The sequence below is a fragment of the Crocodylus siamensis genome, chromosome 1, assembly GCF_052110815.1.
Source record: "Crocodylus siamensis isolate JL-2025a chromosome 1, ASM5211081v1, whole genome shotgun sequence".
Classification (NCBI taxonomy): domain Eukaryota; kingdom Metazoa; phylum Chordata; order Crocodylia; family Crocodylidae; genus Crocodylus; species Crocodylus siamensis.
In genome coordinates, this window is record NC_143395.1 from 211,250,668 (window position 1) to 211,266,983 (window position 16,316).

Genomic DNA, 16,316 nt, shown 5'->3' on the forward strand with positions numbered 1-16,316 from the left:
GCGTGCTTGTGAATATTAGGCATGCAGGGTTTAACAGAGATGATTTTTATATTCTAGTTCCAGGGTTGCTTTGATTTAAAACAAGTTGATATATATTACTGGTCAGGAAGCCTGGATTTAATCATTGTTTTCTACAACAAGTGCAATCTTGTTGATTGATAACCTTTATTCATTTAACTTCTTGAAACTTTGCACTTCTTTAGAGAATGGTAAGGGCTTGACTCTGTACACAAACTTGCAGAGAGACAAGAGGGCTGATGGGTAGGTAATCAGGTTGTTAGATCTCAAGATCTTCAAAAGGACACTGGATGCACACCTTGCTGGGGTTATTTGACCCCAGCAGTCTTTCCTGCCCCAAGCAGGGGGGCTGGACCCAATGATCTCATGAGGTCCCTTCCAGCCCTAAAATTCTGTGAATCTGTATGAGAATCTCCATATAGTGGTGTTAATAAGGATGTCATCCCTGGAGACACAAATCCACAGTTTGAGAACTGAAACTATGCATCACAGATGCTTAATGGGATCGCCTGGACTGAGTCCCATTGGGTAGAGTGGTTTTCTTTAATCTTTACTAATGTATAGAGGAGCCTCTGGGAACCCCATAAGATTGGGCCCCTAATATAGTCTGTGGTCTGTTGTGATCTATTCATAAAACTTTTCTAAAAAGTTACATGAATATATTGTCTCAAATAGTATACAGTTGGAAGTTATACTCCCTTTTTCATGATGATATCTTTGAGTTTTAACATACCTTAAATTAAAACTATATATAGGTTTTTGTTTAAGGGGGGGGGAAGCATCTTAAAAAATAAAAAGCACAAAAAATTCTGATTTACATTTTAAAAATCCAATTTTTTTTTTAATTTAATTTTTGTCATTGATTTTTATCTACCCTGTCTAGTTCTCACTTTCTGAAGGTACCATCATATTTTTTTACAGACCTGTTTCAGGGCCTGTAGTTTGCCTACTTTGACCAGATGTTTTGATGCCTTTCTAATCTCATCTGCTGTTTGGAAGCTGCCTTTTCTTGGCCTCTGCTTGCCATACAACATTCTGTTGGCATGGCCCTGATGGTAAAGGGCAGTGATTGCTGACTGACACTGTAGGAAGTTCTTAGTGTAGGTGCCATGATATTGACAAAGCTGCACTTTTACTTGGCCTGCTTTTGTGTGTGTTGCTATACTGAAATAATGTTATAACCACTATGCTGGTAAAAAGTGAAGCTTTCCTCATATGGCTGGAAAATCCAACAAGGAATTTGAATTTCCAGTGTGCCAAAGGTCAAGCTAGTTTAGGGTACAAAGTAGCAGTCTAATAAGAATTCTGTTAATGCCAGCACTTGACATTGCGTCTCTTCCTACTAGACTGAAAGAGAAACAGATGAATCCATTATCTAATTGATAACAGCGGTTGCTTCACTGTTTACTTCCTTCTTGCATCTGGTGCATATTTGGACTGCCCTTGGAAATAATCATTAGCTATTATTTTGCCTTGTATGAGAACTGTTCCATTCTCTGGAAGCACGTCTTGTGACCCACAAGAAATAGCAGCTACCAAAATTTACCAACACTGGTACTATTGGTATACTGTTGGAGCACTTGTCATCTAGTAAATCTTCTGTCTTCCTGTCACATACTCTACAATATATGTACAACTGAGCACCAGCTTAAAAAAAGGGAAAAAAACACTAAAATAATTGCTAAATACTTGTAAATGCATAGTTTACTTGTACAGCCCACGTAAGTCCCAGAAGGCTTTCACAATCTACTGTGCATAGAGAGAAGATGACTGATAGAACACTAACAAATTGCACTACATGTTTATTGCCTTTAGATTTCCTTCCTTTCTAACTGCTGCACTGCCTTGTTTGTGACCCCAAATGGAGTTTATGTTGGTCTGGATGTGTTTCATTTCTGTATAAGAGTAGAATCTTAAGAATGCAGATGCACAAAATGTTCCAATGTATGGAGAGCACATGTAAGGATCACTGTTTCAGAACCTGACTGTAGGAGGTGTTGTTACAAAAAAATTAAAATACATTGTTTTTGGGATGGTAAAAGCAAAACTGTTTGGTGATTGTGCAGGTTCTGAAGCATATGTCTCAGTTTCTGAGGTTTGGAGTCAGGAAAGAGGTCTGAAGACCAGGTAACTCTCATACTGACTGGCAAAGGTTCATTCTAGGAACAGCAGCCTATCTGTATATTGCCTGTCAGAAAGAGGGCTCATAAATTCAGCTTCTTGTAGGGGTTTAATATTCCAAAGAAAATGCTAAAACTTGCTGCCCATGTTTGTCATGAGTCACTGTCATCCTTGGCTGACAGGGTATCTGTTGATCTGCAGCAAATTCGTTATTCTGCTTGAAAAAACACTGTCCCTAAAATACAATGGCATTTTAAACTGTCAGTCTAGCTATGTTGACACTGATAGGTGTTAGAGACTTTTTGGCTTTGTTTTTGCAGCAGGGTATCGCATGTCATCATTTAGAAATGACCTTTTATTTGCAACTTTTGAATCATCTTCAAAAAGCTGATTCACCAAGAGTGCATTTAACGGTTAACAAATGTTACCCATGTGAGGTTTTTTTTTTTACCTCAAGTTGGGAATTGTGTTTAGGCAGTTGGAGTGTATAATACTTAGTGTGTCAGATGAAGGGCTGTTTAAAGTCTCCCTCTAATGAGCTTCATCATCATCATTGGACTTAAAGTTTTGGATTGAAAGGAGTTTTAAACAGTATTTTTTAACAAATATTAATAAGGATTAATTGGCTTAACACATCATTTTAAGTCAATTACAATTAGATAAAAATAATCTTTAAAAATCAAGTAGTATGTCAAAGAATCGTACAATAAATCTTTTTGAGGATTCAGAAAAATACATAGTGGTTGAAAATACAGGAGCTCTTACCCCAGGAGGCACATTGAATCTTTAGATGAAGCTGTCGTGGGAATGTTAAGTGCCCCAGATGTGTACTGAGTGGGTAGGAACTTTCCAGGCTTAACACAAATGTCCTTCCTGCTTTTTTTACTATAGCAGGAGCCTGAACAGTGCGGTGTGTTTGTGTCAAATGTTCTTAGGTGTGTAAATTGGCAGTCAGTTGTCATGGTTCCAACGGTACAAGTGTTTCTTGATGCAACATGCAGTGTTGGGATCTGTGACAGCCCTAGAGCACAAAGCTTGCACAATTATAGGCATTTTTTAATTATGCTGTTTGGACTTGTTATTTACCTTGTTCAGTAGCAGTAGTTTACAGTAGGGCTTTCAAAGTTGCCAACCCTGTGTAGGTTCCCCTGGGCAGAAACAGAAAATTTCCCTAACATAAACAGGAGGGCACAGAACATTTTCCTCAACATGTAAACACATAAGCTTTGATTCACCTGGCAGATGCTTTCCACCCTTTGCACTTGTGTGAATGTGAACAGCAGAAACTCCCATGAAAAGCTCACTTGCAGGTTGCAGGGCACAGCTTGTACTCTCTGGTGTGGGGGAAAAATCCCTGCCCTTACCTCTAACAGAAACACATAAGAGGGATGTGGCTGTAATGCCAGTTCTTGACTCAAAGCTTTGTCTTTGTATTAATATAATATTAGTAGCCAGAGGGTATTTTACCAATCTGTTCCTCTGCATAGTTGAGCAAAGTAACTTTTGCTTCAGGCTTGTAGTCAGACTTCCAATGAAGATGATTGTTGTGGTTGTTGGAGTTGAGCAAGGGAAGCTTAGTAGTGAAAGGCTACCATAAAGCTAATCTTCCTGATGGGATAGCAGCCAATTGGCTTGCATTTAAATATGGGAAAGTAAATTAGTGGTTCCATAAAGTTATTATCAGTGGGAGTGCAGTTACTCAAATGAATGTCAGGCCTTTGGCAGTTAATATGCACTCTTCTAAACCTACTGGAAGACAAGTAACTGAAACAGAAGTAGGGAGGGCAGAGAAGATATGTTTTTCTCTTAAAAATGAAATAAAATGCAGCCTGCAAAAATAAGAATCCTGAGTCTTTGAAATAGTTTCTCTAAAAACCTTTCAAGTATAAAGAATGAGCTATGACTACCATTTTAAGATTTTAATTCCAGGACTTCACAACACATTAGCTTCAAAGGTCGCATCCAAAGGAGTGTGGACATTTGGTTCCCTGGGGACAAGTAGCAGTGGCACACCTTGTGCTGCTGCTACTTTTCCCCTGGGGAACGCCTGTGCCATGCATGCTCTGGCATGCAGCAGGTTACCCCAGGTGGGGTAGGGCACGCAGCCTTACCTGGTGGCTGGGGAACCTGCAGCCATGGCACTTCTGCAGTTTTGGGTGGTGTGCGCTGCTGCCATGTGCACTGTCTTGTTTTTTTTTGTGTGAGGTTTTTTTTTGACCTCAGGATCTCCCAGGGCCAAAACCCCCCCACCTTGCAAGATAGAAGTCCAGGGAATGCCTGAATGTGCTGTCTGTGGTGCCACAGATGAGCATGGCTGTGTCATATGTGGCATCACAGATTCATCTGGATGCAGTCAAAGAGTTTAAGAGAACTAGTTTGTATGTGCCAACTTTTCAGTACAATTTTTTTACTTTTTAATTTTACTATGGAGGAAACATGGCAATTCCTTCATCCCCAGAGCTGGTCATACTTAGTGTTTTAGTACAGAATTAATTTTCAAGTAAGCCAGCTATGTAGTTTCAGTTGTAACATATTTTTAAATTGGTACTCTTGGCAGTATTTCTGTTGAATCTAACCTCTGTTTGGAATCAACCAAAGAAGAATATTGCGGAGAGGATCCCACAGCTCCTCTGGCCCACAGACTACTACCCCATGCTCCTTATTCACGTGGGCACCAATGACAGGGCTCGGAGCACCCCCAGCCAGGTCATGAGGCGCTACAGGGAATTGGGAGCGGGGCTTAGGGGTCTGGGAGCTCAGGTGGTGTTTTCGTCGATCCTCCTAGTCTCAGGCTATGGGCTAAGGAGGGAGAGGAGGATCCACGCAGTGAACCAAAGACTGCGGAGCTGGTGTCATTGGGAAGGCTTTGGCTTCCATGACCACAGCCCGCTCTTTGGAGAGAGGCAGCGAGCTGCTGGGAAGAGATGGCCTCCACCTCTCTCCCCTGGGGAGGAGGCTCTTCTCAGCCAGGCTGGCTGACCTGCTCCACTGGGCTTTAAACTAAGCCCGCTGGGGGATGGGGGGACGACTGCCACTGCTGGCCCGTGGAGCAACCCTTGCAAAGCCAGCAGACCAAGGCACTTAAGGGAGCCCACCCCTGCCCCAGCCCTGGCACAATCTGTGGGCAAGGCAAGGGCCCCCCAAGGGGACACTTGCCTGCCTGTACACTAATGCCAGGAGCCTGGGCAACAAGCAGGAGGAGCTCATCCTCCTGCTCAGTGCAAAGAATTATGACGTCATTGGGATAACGGAGACCTGGTGGGACTCCACCCATGACTGGACCACGGGTATAGAGGACTATACCCTGTACAGGAGGGATCGTATTGACAAAAGGGGCGGGGGTGTAGCTCTCTATGTGAAGGAAAGCTACATGTCCCTGCAAGCTGATGTTGGTGACCAGCATGAACAGCTAGAGACCCTCTGGGTAAAAATTCGTGGGGAACACGCCACAGGGGACACAACAGTGGGAGTCTACTATAGACCTCCCACTCAAAGTCCTGAGCTTGACCAGGCGTTCGCCCGGGAACTGACTGAGGCCGCTTCCTCCAGGACCTTGCTTGTCATGGGTGACTTCAGTTACCCAGACATCTCGTGGGAAGATCACTCGGCAAAATCCAAGCGGTCGCAAAGCTTTCTCTCGTGCGTGGATGACCTCTACCTGACTCAAGAAGTCTATGGGCCAACGAGAGGCAAAGCGCTGCTCAACCTGGTACTGGCTACGGGGGACGACCTAATCGGTGACCTAGTGATCGATGGGAAGCTGGGTGACAGTGACCATGAGCTGATCACCTTCACCATCCGCTGTAAAGCTGGCAAGTCAGTCAGCAATAAAGAAGTCCTTGACTTCAGAAAAGCCGACTTTGACAAGCTCAAGAGGCTTGTCAGTCAGGCCCTTAGGGACTATGAGCCCAAGGAGATGGGAGTTCAAGAAGAGTGGTCGCTTCTCAAGGAAGTGATCCTCAATGCACAAGCTAAATCTATTCCAACACGGAGGAAAGGCAGCAAGAAGGCACAGCAGCCCTCCAGGCTCTCCAGGGGCCTAGCAGACCTCCTGCGGCTAAAAAGGAAAGCCTACGAAGGATGGAGGATGGGATTCACCTCCAAGGAGGATTATTCTGTGCTGGTGCGGTCCTGCAGGGAGCAAACCAGGAAAGCCAAGGCTGCAACTGAACTCCAACTAGCTTCAAGCATCAAGGACAACAGAAAGTCCTTTTTCAGATATGTGGGGAGCCGGAGGAAAGGCAAGGGCAACAGTGGACCCCTGATAAAACAGATGGGGCAACTGACAACTGACGCCCAGGAAAAAGCCAACCTATTAAATAGGTACTTTGCGTCAGTCTTTCATCAGTCCCACGGGACGCCCATGCCTGCTATGGGACAAGGAGATCTGGGTGTTGGGGATCCCCTACCCTCCATCAATGCTGACCTCATGAAGGAACATCTTGAGAAGCTGGATACCTTCAAGTCAGCCGGCCCTGACAATCTGCACCCCAGGGTACTCAAGGAGCTGGCGAGCGTCATAGCCCAGCCCCTGGCACGGATCTTTGAAAACTCCTGGTGCTCTGGTGTAGTGCCCGAAGACTGGAAGAAGGCCAACGTGGTGCCGATTTTCAAAAAAGGGAGGAGAGTGGATCCGGCTAACTACAGGCCCATTAGCCTGACTTCTATCCTGGGGAAGATCTTAGAAAAGTTTATTAAGGAGGCCATCCTTGATGGACTGGCCCAGGCTAACATCCTAAGGGACAGCCAGCATGGGTTTGTTGTGGGTAGGTCTTGTTTGACCAATCTCATTTCCTTCTATGACCAGGTGACCTATCACCTGGATGAGGGAGATGAGATTGATGTCATATATCTTGACTTCAAAAAAGCTTTTGATCTGGTATCCCATGATCACCTCTTGGCCAAACTGGCCAGTTGTGGCCTTGGGTCTACCACGATCCGCTGGGTGGGAAATTGGCTCCGTGGTCAGACCCAGAGGGTTGTGATTGATGGCAGTCACTCATCGTGGTGTCCTGTGACCAGTGGGGTCCCTCAAGGCTCTGTCCTGGGACCCATACTGTTCAACATCTTCATTAATGATGTGGACACTGGAGTCAGGAGTGGACTGGCCAAGTTCGCCGATGACACCAAACTTTGGGGCAAAGCATCCACACCAGAAGACAGGCAGATGATCCAGGCTGACCTGGACAAGCTCAGCAAATGGGCAGACGAGAACCTGGTGTTTAACACCGAAAAATGCAAGGTTCTCCACCTTGGGAGGAAAAACCTGCAGCATCCTTATAGGCTCAGCAGTGCTACGTTGGATAGCACTACAGAAGAAAGAGACTTGGGGGTCATCATTGACCACAAGATAAACATGAGCCTGCAATGCAATGCTGCGGCTAATAAAGCAACCAAAATGCTGGCTTGCATCCATAGATGCTTCTCGAGCAAATCCCGGGACGTCATTCTCCCCTTGTACTCAGCCTTGGTGAGGCCGCAGCTGGAGTACTGCGTCCAGTTTTGGGCTCCACAATTCAAAAAGGATGTGGAGAAGCTTGAGAGAGTCCAGAGGAGAGCCACGCGCATGATCAGAGGTCAGGAAAACAGATCTTACGATGACAGGCTGAGAGCCATGGGACTCTTTAGCTTGGAAAAGTGTAGGCTCAGGGGGGATCTGATGGCCACCTATAAGTTTATCAGGGGTGACCACCAGGATCTGGGGGAACGTTTGTTCACCAGAGCGCCCCAAGGGATGACTAGGTCGAACGGTCATAAACTCCTGCAAGACCGCTCCAGGCTGGACATAAGGAAGAACTTCTTTACTGTCCGAGCCCCCGAGGTCTGGAACAGTCTGCCAGCGGAGGTGGTTCAAGCACCTACATTAAACACCTTCAAGAGTAAATTGGATGCTTATCTTGCTGGGATCCTATGACCCCAGCTGACTTCCTGCCCTTTGGGAAGGGGGCTGGACTCGATGATCTCTCGAGGTCCCTTCCAGCCCTGATGTCTATGAAATTTTAGATCCTTCTACTGATTTGCATTCTTGATTTAGGAGATTTGCAAGTAGACTTCAGAGATTCAATTGCTAAAATTAATTTTGAATTGTATTAACATTTTTATACTGCTTGTCTGAATCTGCTGATGTCTGTTGCTGGTTTTCATTGATGAATGGATGACCAGGAAGAGTTAATCCTAATTATAAATGCAAGCATTAGTCTAACCTTATTTGTTGTGCATTTATTGGACATGCTTACATTTCAGCTTCACATATTTCAGTAATTATTTGGTGGGGCGGGGCGTTAAGGTTATCACATTTGTTATACGGGGCAATTCACACAGCTCAGACCTAAATTCTTTTCTGGCACAAGTCTGATTCTGTAGTCTGTGCTTGATGGAATTAGGTGAGAGATGCTCTCATCCCAGAAGCTCTTGTTCCAGAGAATGGAAGCATTTGTTTGCAGTTAGGATAATAATTATTGATTCAACAAAATTGAAAGATGGTGAGAACACTCTTATCTTAATTTAATTTTATCTAAATAAAATAATGTTCTTTGACAAATAACACCTTAAACTGCCAATAAAAGAACAGTGTTTTTCAGTTTACCTATTGTATGTTTGGTACTTTGTGCATGTTCAGTATTACGGTTCTCTGTTTAGGCTGATTTTTCTCATTTTGTGAAATCTTTAACAGGGCAGCAGGGGAGAGGAAAAAAGTTTCTAAGAAGATAATATATCATTTGGGCTAGGGACAGAAACAGGTACAGCATACTTCTAATAAGATTTGTCATGCTTTGGGAAATAATTTTCCTTAATCCTAAATGTTCTCCAAACATCCAAGCAACTGCATTTTTTATTTTATGTATGGCAGGCTCTCTTTTATTACTTCCTTCTTACAGAGGTCAGTTTATTCTGCTGTGACCTGATCAGTGATCCTGATATAAATGCAAGGAAGTAGATGGACCTATTGGTTTCTCTCTCATTCCAATTATATCTGTTAGATTCTTATGTAGAGAACAAGGTTTAAATCTGTGTTTTGTTTGTATTTTAACGCTTAGATTTCCTGAAGGCAAGAATTCAGCTTTTGGTCCTAAATTCCATGCAGTTTTCATGTGTGGTCATAACCAGCGCTTCTGTCCTTTTTTTTTTCCATGGATTTGAAGGGCCCTAGTACTATTTGTATATTAGTGTCAATATATTTTACTTTGTGATTTTTGTACAGCTTCTGGCTGCCATTTCACTTGTGGAGTGGTTGGAGTTCCCAAGAGAGGGGTGTGTGCATGACATTACACACTCAAGTTACATTAAATAAGATGAGCAAGGTTGTAAAGGCAAGCACTCAAATGTTAGGAAGTGCCAAAGTTCACATGGTCTGTGCAGCCTTATTTTGGGTCCCCTGTACTTGTACATTGTGGCATGGTCTTTAATTACATGAGCATAATGGGTTGTTTTTTCCACTTGTCCCGTGCTTCATCCATAGACAATGCTTGCTGAGCAGCTGTTCAATATTTTTTCTCCCCATGGTTCAATGTGTGGCCCCAGGCTTTATTGCAAAGTTATTTGTGCCTTGCTCTGAACATAGTTACCACTTTCCTCATGTACTCTGTGTGCTGCTCATCACCGGCATCTGGTTCATATGGTTTCTTCTTGCTGTCTAACTCTAGCTGGGACATCTTTGAAAGCACATGAGTAACAGGTGCCTTGTTTGCAGTTCTAGTGCTCATCCCACCTTCCAGCCACAAGTAGACCTTGCAGTCGGTGTTTACCTTTTAGTCTGGTTAAAAAGCATGTTTGGTTACTCTGTGAGTATGGCGTACGTGCTGTTATGTCATGGGTAGGAGTTTTGAAGGGCTAGTTTGTTCAGCTTGTGCTCATAAGCTATATAAGAAGTTGTAGTGTGGTCTGCAGATTTTCATGTAAGTGGTGGTGGAAGCTCTCTGCCAGGTTACTCTGCTTCAAACTAGAAGGTAGAAGGGAGAGATGGGCAAACATTTTGTGGGCAGAATTTACCAAAATTTTTCAGTAAGAGCATACTGATTGTAGCCTTTCCTAGTCTCATTTGCAAAAATATGGGGAATACTTTTTTTTGCTGGAATTTACTCTGAAATAGAAATCTGCTATATACAATTTCAGTCCACAAGGCAAAAACAGAGTTCTGATTTGGGACTTGGGAGACTTGAGCGAATGTTCTGGCTCTAGTCTTAAGTAGCAGGCTGATATAAAGATGTTCATAAAATTGTTGCTTCAGCTCTCTCAGTAGTGCTGTTATGTACATGTTTTTCTTGAATAAATCTCTCTAGTCCTGTGCATGTGGTCCCCTGGGCTTGTTTGCACTGAAAAAAATGTCTCCCCAGAGACAAGAGCAGGCACAGGACAATTACCTACATCAGTGTAAATTAGATCAGCCAGGGTTTACTGCACTTCTTTCCAAAGGTAACGTGCCAAACTAGTAAGTTACATAGGTGTAAGTGCAGACACATGACACATGTACCTTGTGTTTATAAAGGGATAAATGTATGTTATGTTTTGGGTACAAGCGCCAGGTTGATATTTTTATTTTTGGTTCAGAAAAGTACATTCCAGAAATGTGCAATGGATTTTCTAATATTTTATAAAACCAGGAGTATTTAAACTCCAGCCTGCAGGCCACATCTAGTCTGTGAAACCGTGTCATCTCACCTGTGGGGGTTCCTTAGGGTGCAGAAACTTGGTGGTGAGTGGAGTGGTGAAAGCCCTCCCCACTATTGCATTTCTAGACCTGTGGAGAGCCCCACAGGCTGAATGGCATGGTTCCATGTGTGGTGGTGTTATCTGCCACAATTGTATGCCTCTCAGCCACATGTTGAGTCCCACTGTACAAAGCCATTCCTATCATGATTACCAAAGCAGTACTTTTAAACACTTTTGGTCTTGCCTCCAGAGAAGACAGTCCACTTACTGGGTTTGGACCCAGAGCAAACATTTGCAGGAGTTAAACCTTATGAAAATAACTTCTAATAAATACTGCCACAGCTGTATATTGCATCAAATGTTACTTCCATAATTGTGATGAAAGGCATTCTGCTGCTTCAAACAGTCATTAAGGAGTCTTTACCAAAGTAAAACCTTGGACTGGTCATTATTTGAGATTTGCTTTATAATGGTGTCACTTTTCAGAGCACAGGCCAAATGCTTTGTTCAGTGCATCATATGTTTACTGTATCCAAAGGGTTTGAAGGCAGTCTTTCTGTTCTGTTTGCTAGAGAAGAAATAAGTGGGTATTATCCTGTTGGGTTTTTTCATCAAATATGTCACCATGCATACAATATGTTATAGATTCATTGAGAAAAATCTTATAAAATAGAATAGTTTAATGGAATGTTGGGTTGCTTTTTTGTTGTCGTTATAAACTCTTTTTAAGTATAAAGGCAATTTGAGAGGATCAATCTGAAATCATTGCAGAAACGTCCTACAACCTGTTAATGGGTCTAATGCAAAACAAATGGAGCAAGTTTTTACATTTGTTTTGTTATTTTCCTAAACTGTTCGTTTGTGTGCTTGAATTTCTTTCAGTTGGGCCTGTCTCTCTGAACAACAGTTAAATGTGAAAACATTTACAGTGAAAGTGGCATCTAAAAGGAATCATATACTTACTACAGCAACATTGTGCTATATCATGTGTGTTTTTGAGGTTCAGTTACTAATCAGGGAACCAGGTTTTCCATTTGCCCCAGAAAAATTAGGATTTTCTTGTTTTATGGAGAAAAATGAAGATTTTTCTGTCTTGTGGAGTAAAACATGGATATTCTCTTTAAAGGAGAAAAGCATGGGACACAATGGGTTTTCCCTTGCAGGCTGACAGAGTTTCAGCCTGCAAGGGGTTATGGGGAGCGGAAGGAGGACAATCAGGCAGGGGGCACCATGTGCATATACTCACGCACCCATGAACATGGCAGCCAAGCAACATGAGAGCAGCTCCCACAGCTCTACACAGGTAAGTCTTAGGGGAGTGGGGGGATTCAGGCCCCCATAGAAAGGGAGGGAGGCACTGCCCAGCTGGGGTGGGGCTTGGAATCCAGGGCTGGAGTGGGAATATACGGCCGCAGGGCCTGGCTGGGGGTAGGGATGGAGCCGTGTGGGTGGCTTATCTGGGGTGGTAGCGGGGCTGGCTCCCCACCACTGCATGTACCCCCAGGGGTGGGGATCTGTGTCCCCCAGATTAGTGCATGGGGAGCAGATATGAGCTGGCGGATGTGGGTTCAGGGCTCCCTGCCCTGCTTCCATCTCCCTATGAGCTTCTGCGTGGGACCTGGCATGGGAGGGCAGAGCAGGGTGGGGCTGGGAGGCTCAGTGCCTTCACTCTGCTGCAACAGCCACCATCTTCCATGGGTGGCAGGTGGGGCTTGGGTACTGATGGGAGGAGTGGGGGGGCTGCAGACCTGGGTCTCTGGCCCCATAACCCTGGCAACTGGGGGCCCCCTCCAGCAAGCCAGGGGAGTGGGCAGGGAGCTGTGGGTTGGGGAGTGAGGAGCACCGGTGGTGGCTGTGGTTCTGTGACTTCAGGAGCACCAGCACGGCCAGGAGGTTGTGGGTGAGGAGGGAGGAGCAGTGGCGGGGCTGTGGGTGGGAAGTAAGGGACAAAGGCATGGGCAAGGTACTGGCATACCAGGACTGCTCAGCTCCACAAAGCAGTGGGGTGGAGGGAAGGGTCAGTCACAGCTGAACCCACGTCCTGTTGAGCAAAAGGGATGGGAAGCTTTGATTTTTTTTTAAATTTTTTTTTGGTGTGTGTGTAATAAATTTTGGCATTTGATTTTGGGTTTGATTAAGGCACTGGTAGATTTCTAAATTGCTTTGAAATTGTAAATATATCAATAAAACATTGTGTTTAACTGATACCTATATATATAGCAGTGTTTCATTTTAATTGTGGAAAAATGCAGAATTGGCAGGTTTTAATTGGAGAATTTGTGACTTCTTTTTTTTGAAAACCAGGATCCCTGCTAATCATTGCCTCTATCCATGTGAGAGAGTCATTTGAAAAAGAAAAAAAATCTAGGGTAGTTTCAGATACTGCAGTTGCTTTGGGGGCCTCCCCATCAGGTTGTACAGTCTTAGAAATATTTCCTTGTCCTTAAATATGTTTTCATGGAGGTGTATATGACTGGCATACAACCTGAATACGCGCAGAAACACTGAAAAGTGTTTGTGCTTTGGTCTGTATTAAGAAGTTGCTTGTAACAACTGTAGTGGTGCAGGGAGGAGGAGGTCAGAAACAGGGGTTATGCATGCTGCGTCTGACTGCAAGGAGTCCTGGGGATACTTCAGATTCTTTATAAACAAGGAATGGCTTTACAGCCTGTTCTGTACCTGAGAAATAAGTAGACATGTGGCTTTCTTCAAAGTAGTTAACAATTTGGCCAGTGGTTGGAAAATAGTTAAACCTGACTTTCGTCTGCAGTTTAGCTGAAGTGTTGTTGTAGCTGTGATCTTGGCCCTCGTACAATACATAGACCATCTCTCCCAACTATACAATTGGCCCAGTGAAAAATAGAGCAAAGGGGAGGTTTTACTTCTCCTGATCAGTAGATCTTTTCATAGTATACCCATTCTATTTGAATATTTCCCACACTGCTGATTCAGCCTCATTTAATGAAATATATATGCATTAGTAAGGATCAAACTTCCTGCTCAGGCTGATCTGAAGTTGTGGGTTTTGTTTTGTTTTTCTGTTGGCCGTATCATTTATACTGTAGGAAATAAGTTAGTCTTGTATCTGAAGAAAAAAGTCATGTATCTTCAAAGATCATGTAGCGTTATCAAGTGCAGACACTTTGCTGTTTGCTAATATTACAGTGAATGTTTTCATAATTTGGCTGGCCATCCTGACTGTGTGTACAAAATGGCTCTGTTCTGTCCTTTCAGAATTCATAAGGAGATTTTCGGATACAAATAGGACTTAAAGCAGCTACTTTCATTTTGTGCCTTTGAAAATCAACCCTTCCATATATGTATTACTTATAAATCTTTTCCTTTATATAATCTCTAAGGTAAGTATGGCTGACCGGTCATTTTGTTTTCTTCTTTTCTTTTTCAGAGCCCTCTTGATAGAGCCCAAGCAGCAAAGAACAAAGGCAACAAGTATTTTAAAGCAGGAAAATATGAGCAAGCCATTCAGTGCTACACAGAGGCTATCAGTTTATGTCCCCCTGAGAAAAACCTTGATCTCTCCACTTTCTACCAGAACAGAGCTGCTGCATATGAACAGCTGGTATGAAGCTTTAAAGTGTGTTTATGCTTGGAAAAGTTGCTGTGAAGACAGTGGATTTCTTCTATTGTCCTCCTTGGGTTTTAAGCTTATGTCAGAATGGTGACCTGTGCACGTCCTTAGCCTTCACCCATTCGTCTCAAGATCCTTTTAAAAATTATTTTTGATTGGCCTGCTTTGGTCTGTCCCGTGTGTCTTTCTCTTCCTAGTCCTGCTCTTTTAGTACTAGCTTCCAGTTTCTTGTCCTCTGCAGTTTTCATCCCAAATGGTCTCCTCATACAGGTCTGCCTCTTAAATTCTTACTCTCTCTGTTAGCATTTTACTTTGTAATGATTGGCTAACATTGAAGCTTTCTAGGGCCCCATCTACATGTTGCAGGTCTTGTGCAATTACCTTGAGACCATCTATATATGCAAAGTACTTATTGGGCCATAAAGCTCCAGCTAGCTATAAATTTCCACCAGACAAGGAGGAAATGGTGGATGAAGATTCATCAAACAGCTAGTGGAAGTTTCCCAATCACAGGCACTGATTCTTATGGGGGACTACAATCACCCTGACATCTGCTGGGAGGGCAGTGCAGCAGTGCACAGGAAATCCAGGAAGATTTTGCAGTGTAGGGGACAACTTCCTGGTGCCAGTGCTGGTGCAGCTGACTAGTGGCTGTGCTCATCTTGACCTGCTGCTCACAAATGGGGAAGAGTTGGTGGGGAATTCAGTATGAATGTAGTAGTAGTGGATGGCCACAAGATATGATTGAGTTCAGGATCCTGAGGAAAGGAAGGATGGAGAGCAGCAGAGTAAGGACCATGGACTTGAGAAACGCAAATATTGACTTGCTCAGGGAACTCGTGGGCAGGATCCCCTGGGAAGCCAATCTGAGGGAGAGAAGAGTCAGTAGAGCTGGTTGTACTTTCAAGAAGCCTTACTGAGAGTGTAGGAACAAACCATCCCAACGTGCAGGATGACTAGCAAGTATGACAGACCAGCTTGGCTTAGCAGGGAACTTAGCGGTAAATTAAGTCACAAAAAAGAAACTTGTAAGAAGTGAAAAATTGGGCAAAAAACTAGAGAGGAATAGAAGAGCATTGTTCAGGTATGCAGGCATGAAGTCAGAAAGGCCAAAGCACATTTGGCGTTGTAGCTAGTAAGGGATGTAGAAACCCTTCTTGTTACCCTTCACAAGTAGCTCAGTAGCAAAAGGAGAATCAGGGGAAGTGTGGGTCCCTTACTGAATGGGGGAGGCAACCTTGTGATAGAGGATGCAGAAAAGGCTGAAGTGTTCAATGCCTCCTTTGCCTCAGTTTTCACAGGCAAGATCAGCTCCCAGACTACTGTACTGGGCAGCACAGTTTAGGGAGGAGGTGATCAGCCCTCAGTGGTGAAAGAACAGGTTTTGAGACTATTGAGATAAGCTGGATGTGTACAAGTCCATGGGGCTGAATGGGATGCACCCAAGGGTGCTGAAGATGTTGGCTGAGGTGACTGCAGAGCCACTGGCCATCTTTGAAAACTCATGGTGATCAGGAGAGGTTCTGGATGATTGGAAAAGAGCAAATATAGTGCCCATATATAAGAAAGGGAAAAGGGAGCATCCAGGGAACTACAGACCAGTCAGTTTCATCTCAGTCCCTGGAGAAATTATGAAGCAGGTCCTCAAAGAATCCATTTTTAAACCTGGAAGAGAAGAAGGTGATTAGGAACAGTCAACATGGATTCACCAGGGGCAAGTCATGCCTGACCAACCTGATTGCCTTCTACGATGAGGTGACTGACTCTGGGGATGCAGGGAGACCAGTGGATTTGGTGTACCTTGATTTTTAGCAAGGCTTTTGATATGATCTCCCACAACATTCTCGCAGGCAAGCTAAGGAAGCATGGGCTGGATGAATGGACTGTAAGGTGGATAGAAAACTGGCTGGAGCATCAGCTTAGAGAGTAGTAATCAATG

The 16,316-nt window shown here is 43.9% G+C and overlaps 1 protein-coding gene across 1 annotated transcript in view; it reads left to right on the forward strand.

Annotated features, from left to right (window-relative positions):
* The window catches only part of TOMM70 (translocase of outer mitochondrial membrane 70), a 34,905-nt gene that overhangs the window by 2,051 nt on the left and 16,538 nt on the right, over nt 1-16,316 (forward strand). The window contains exon 2 of the mRNA XM_090055731.1: nt 14,195-14,368. Within this exon, the coding sequence (XP_089911857.1) occupies nt 14,195-14,368 (174 nt within the window). The remainder of the gene's footprint in view (nt 1-14,194; nt 14,369-16,316) is intronic.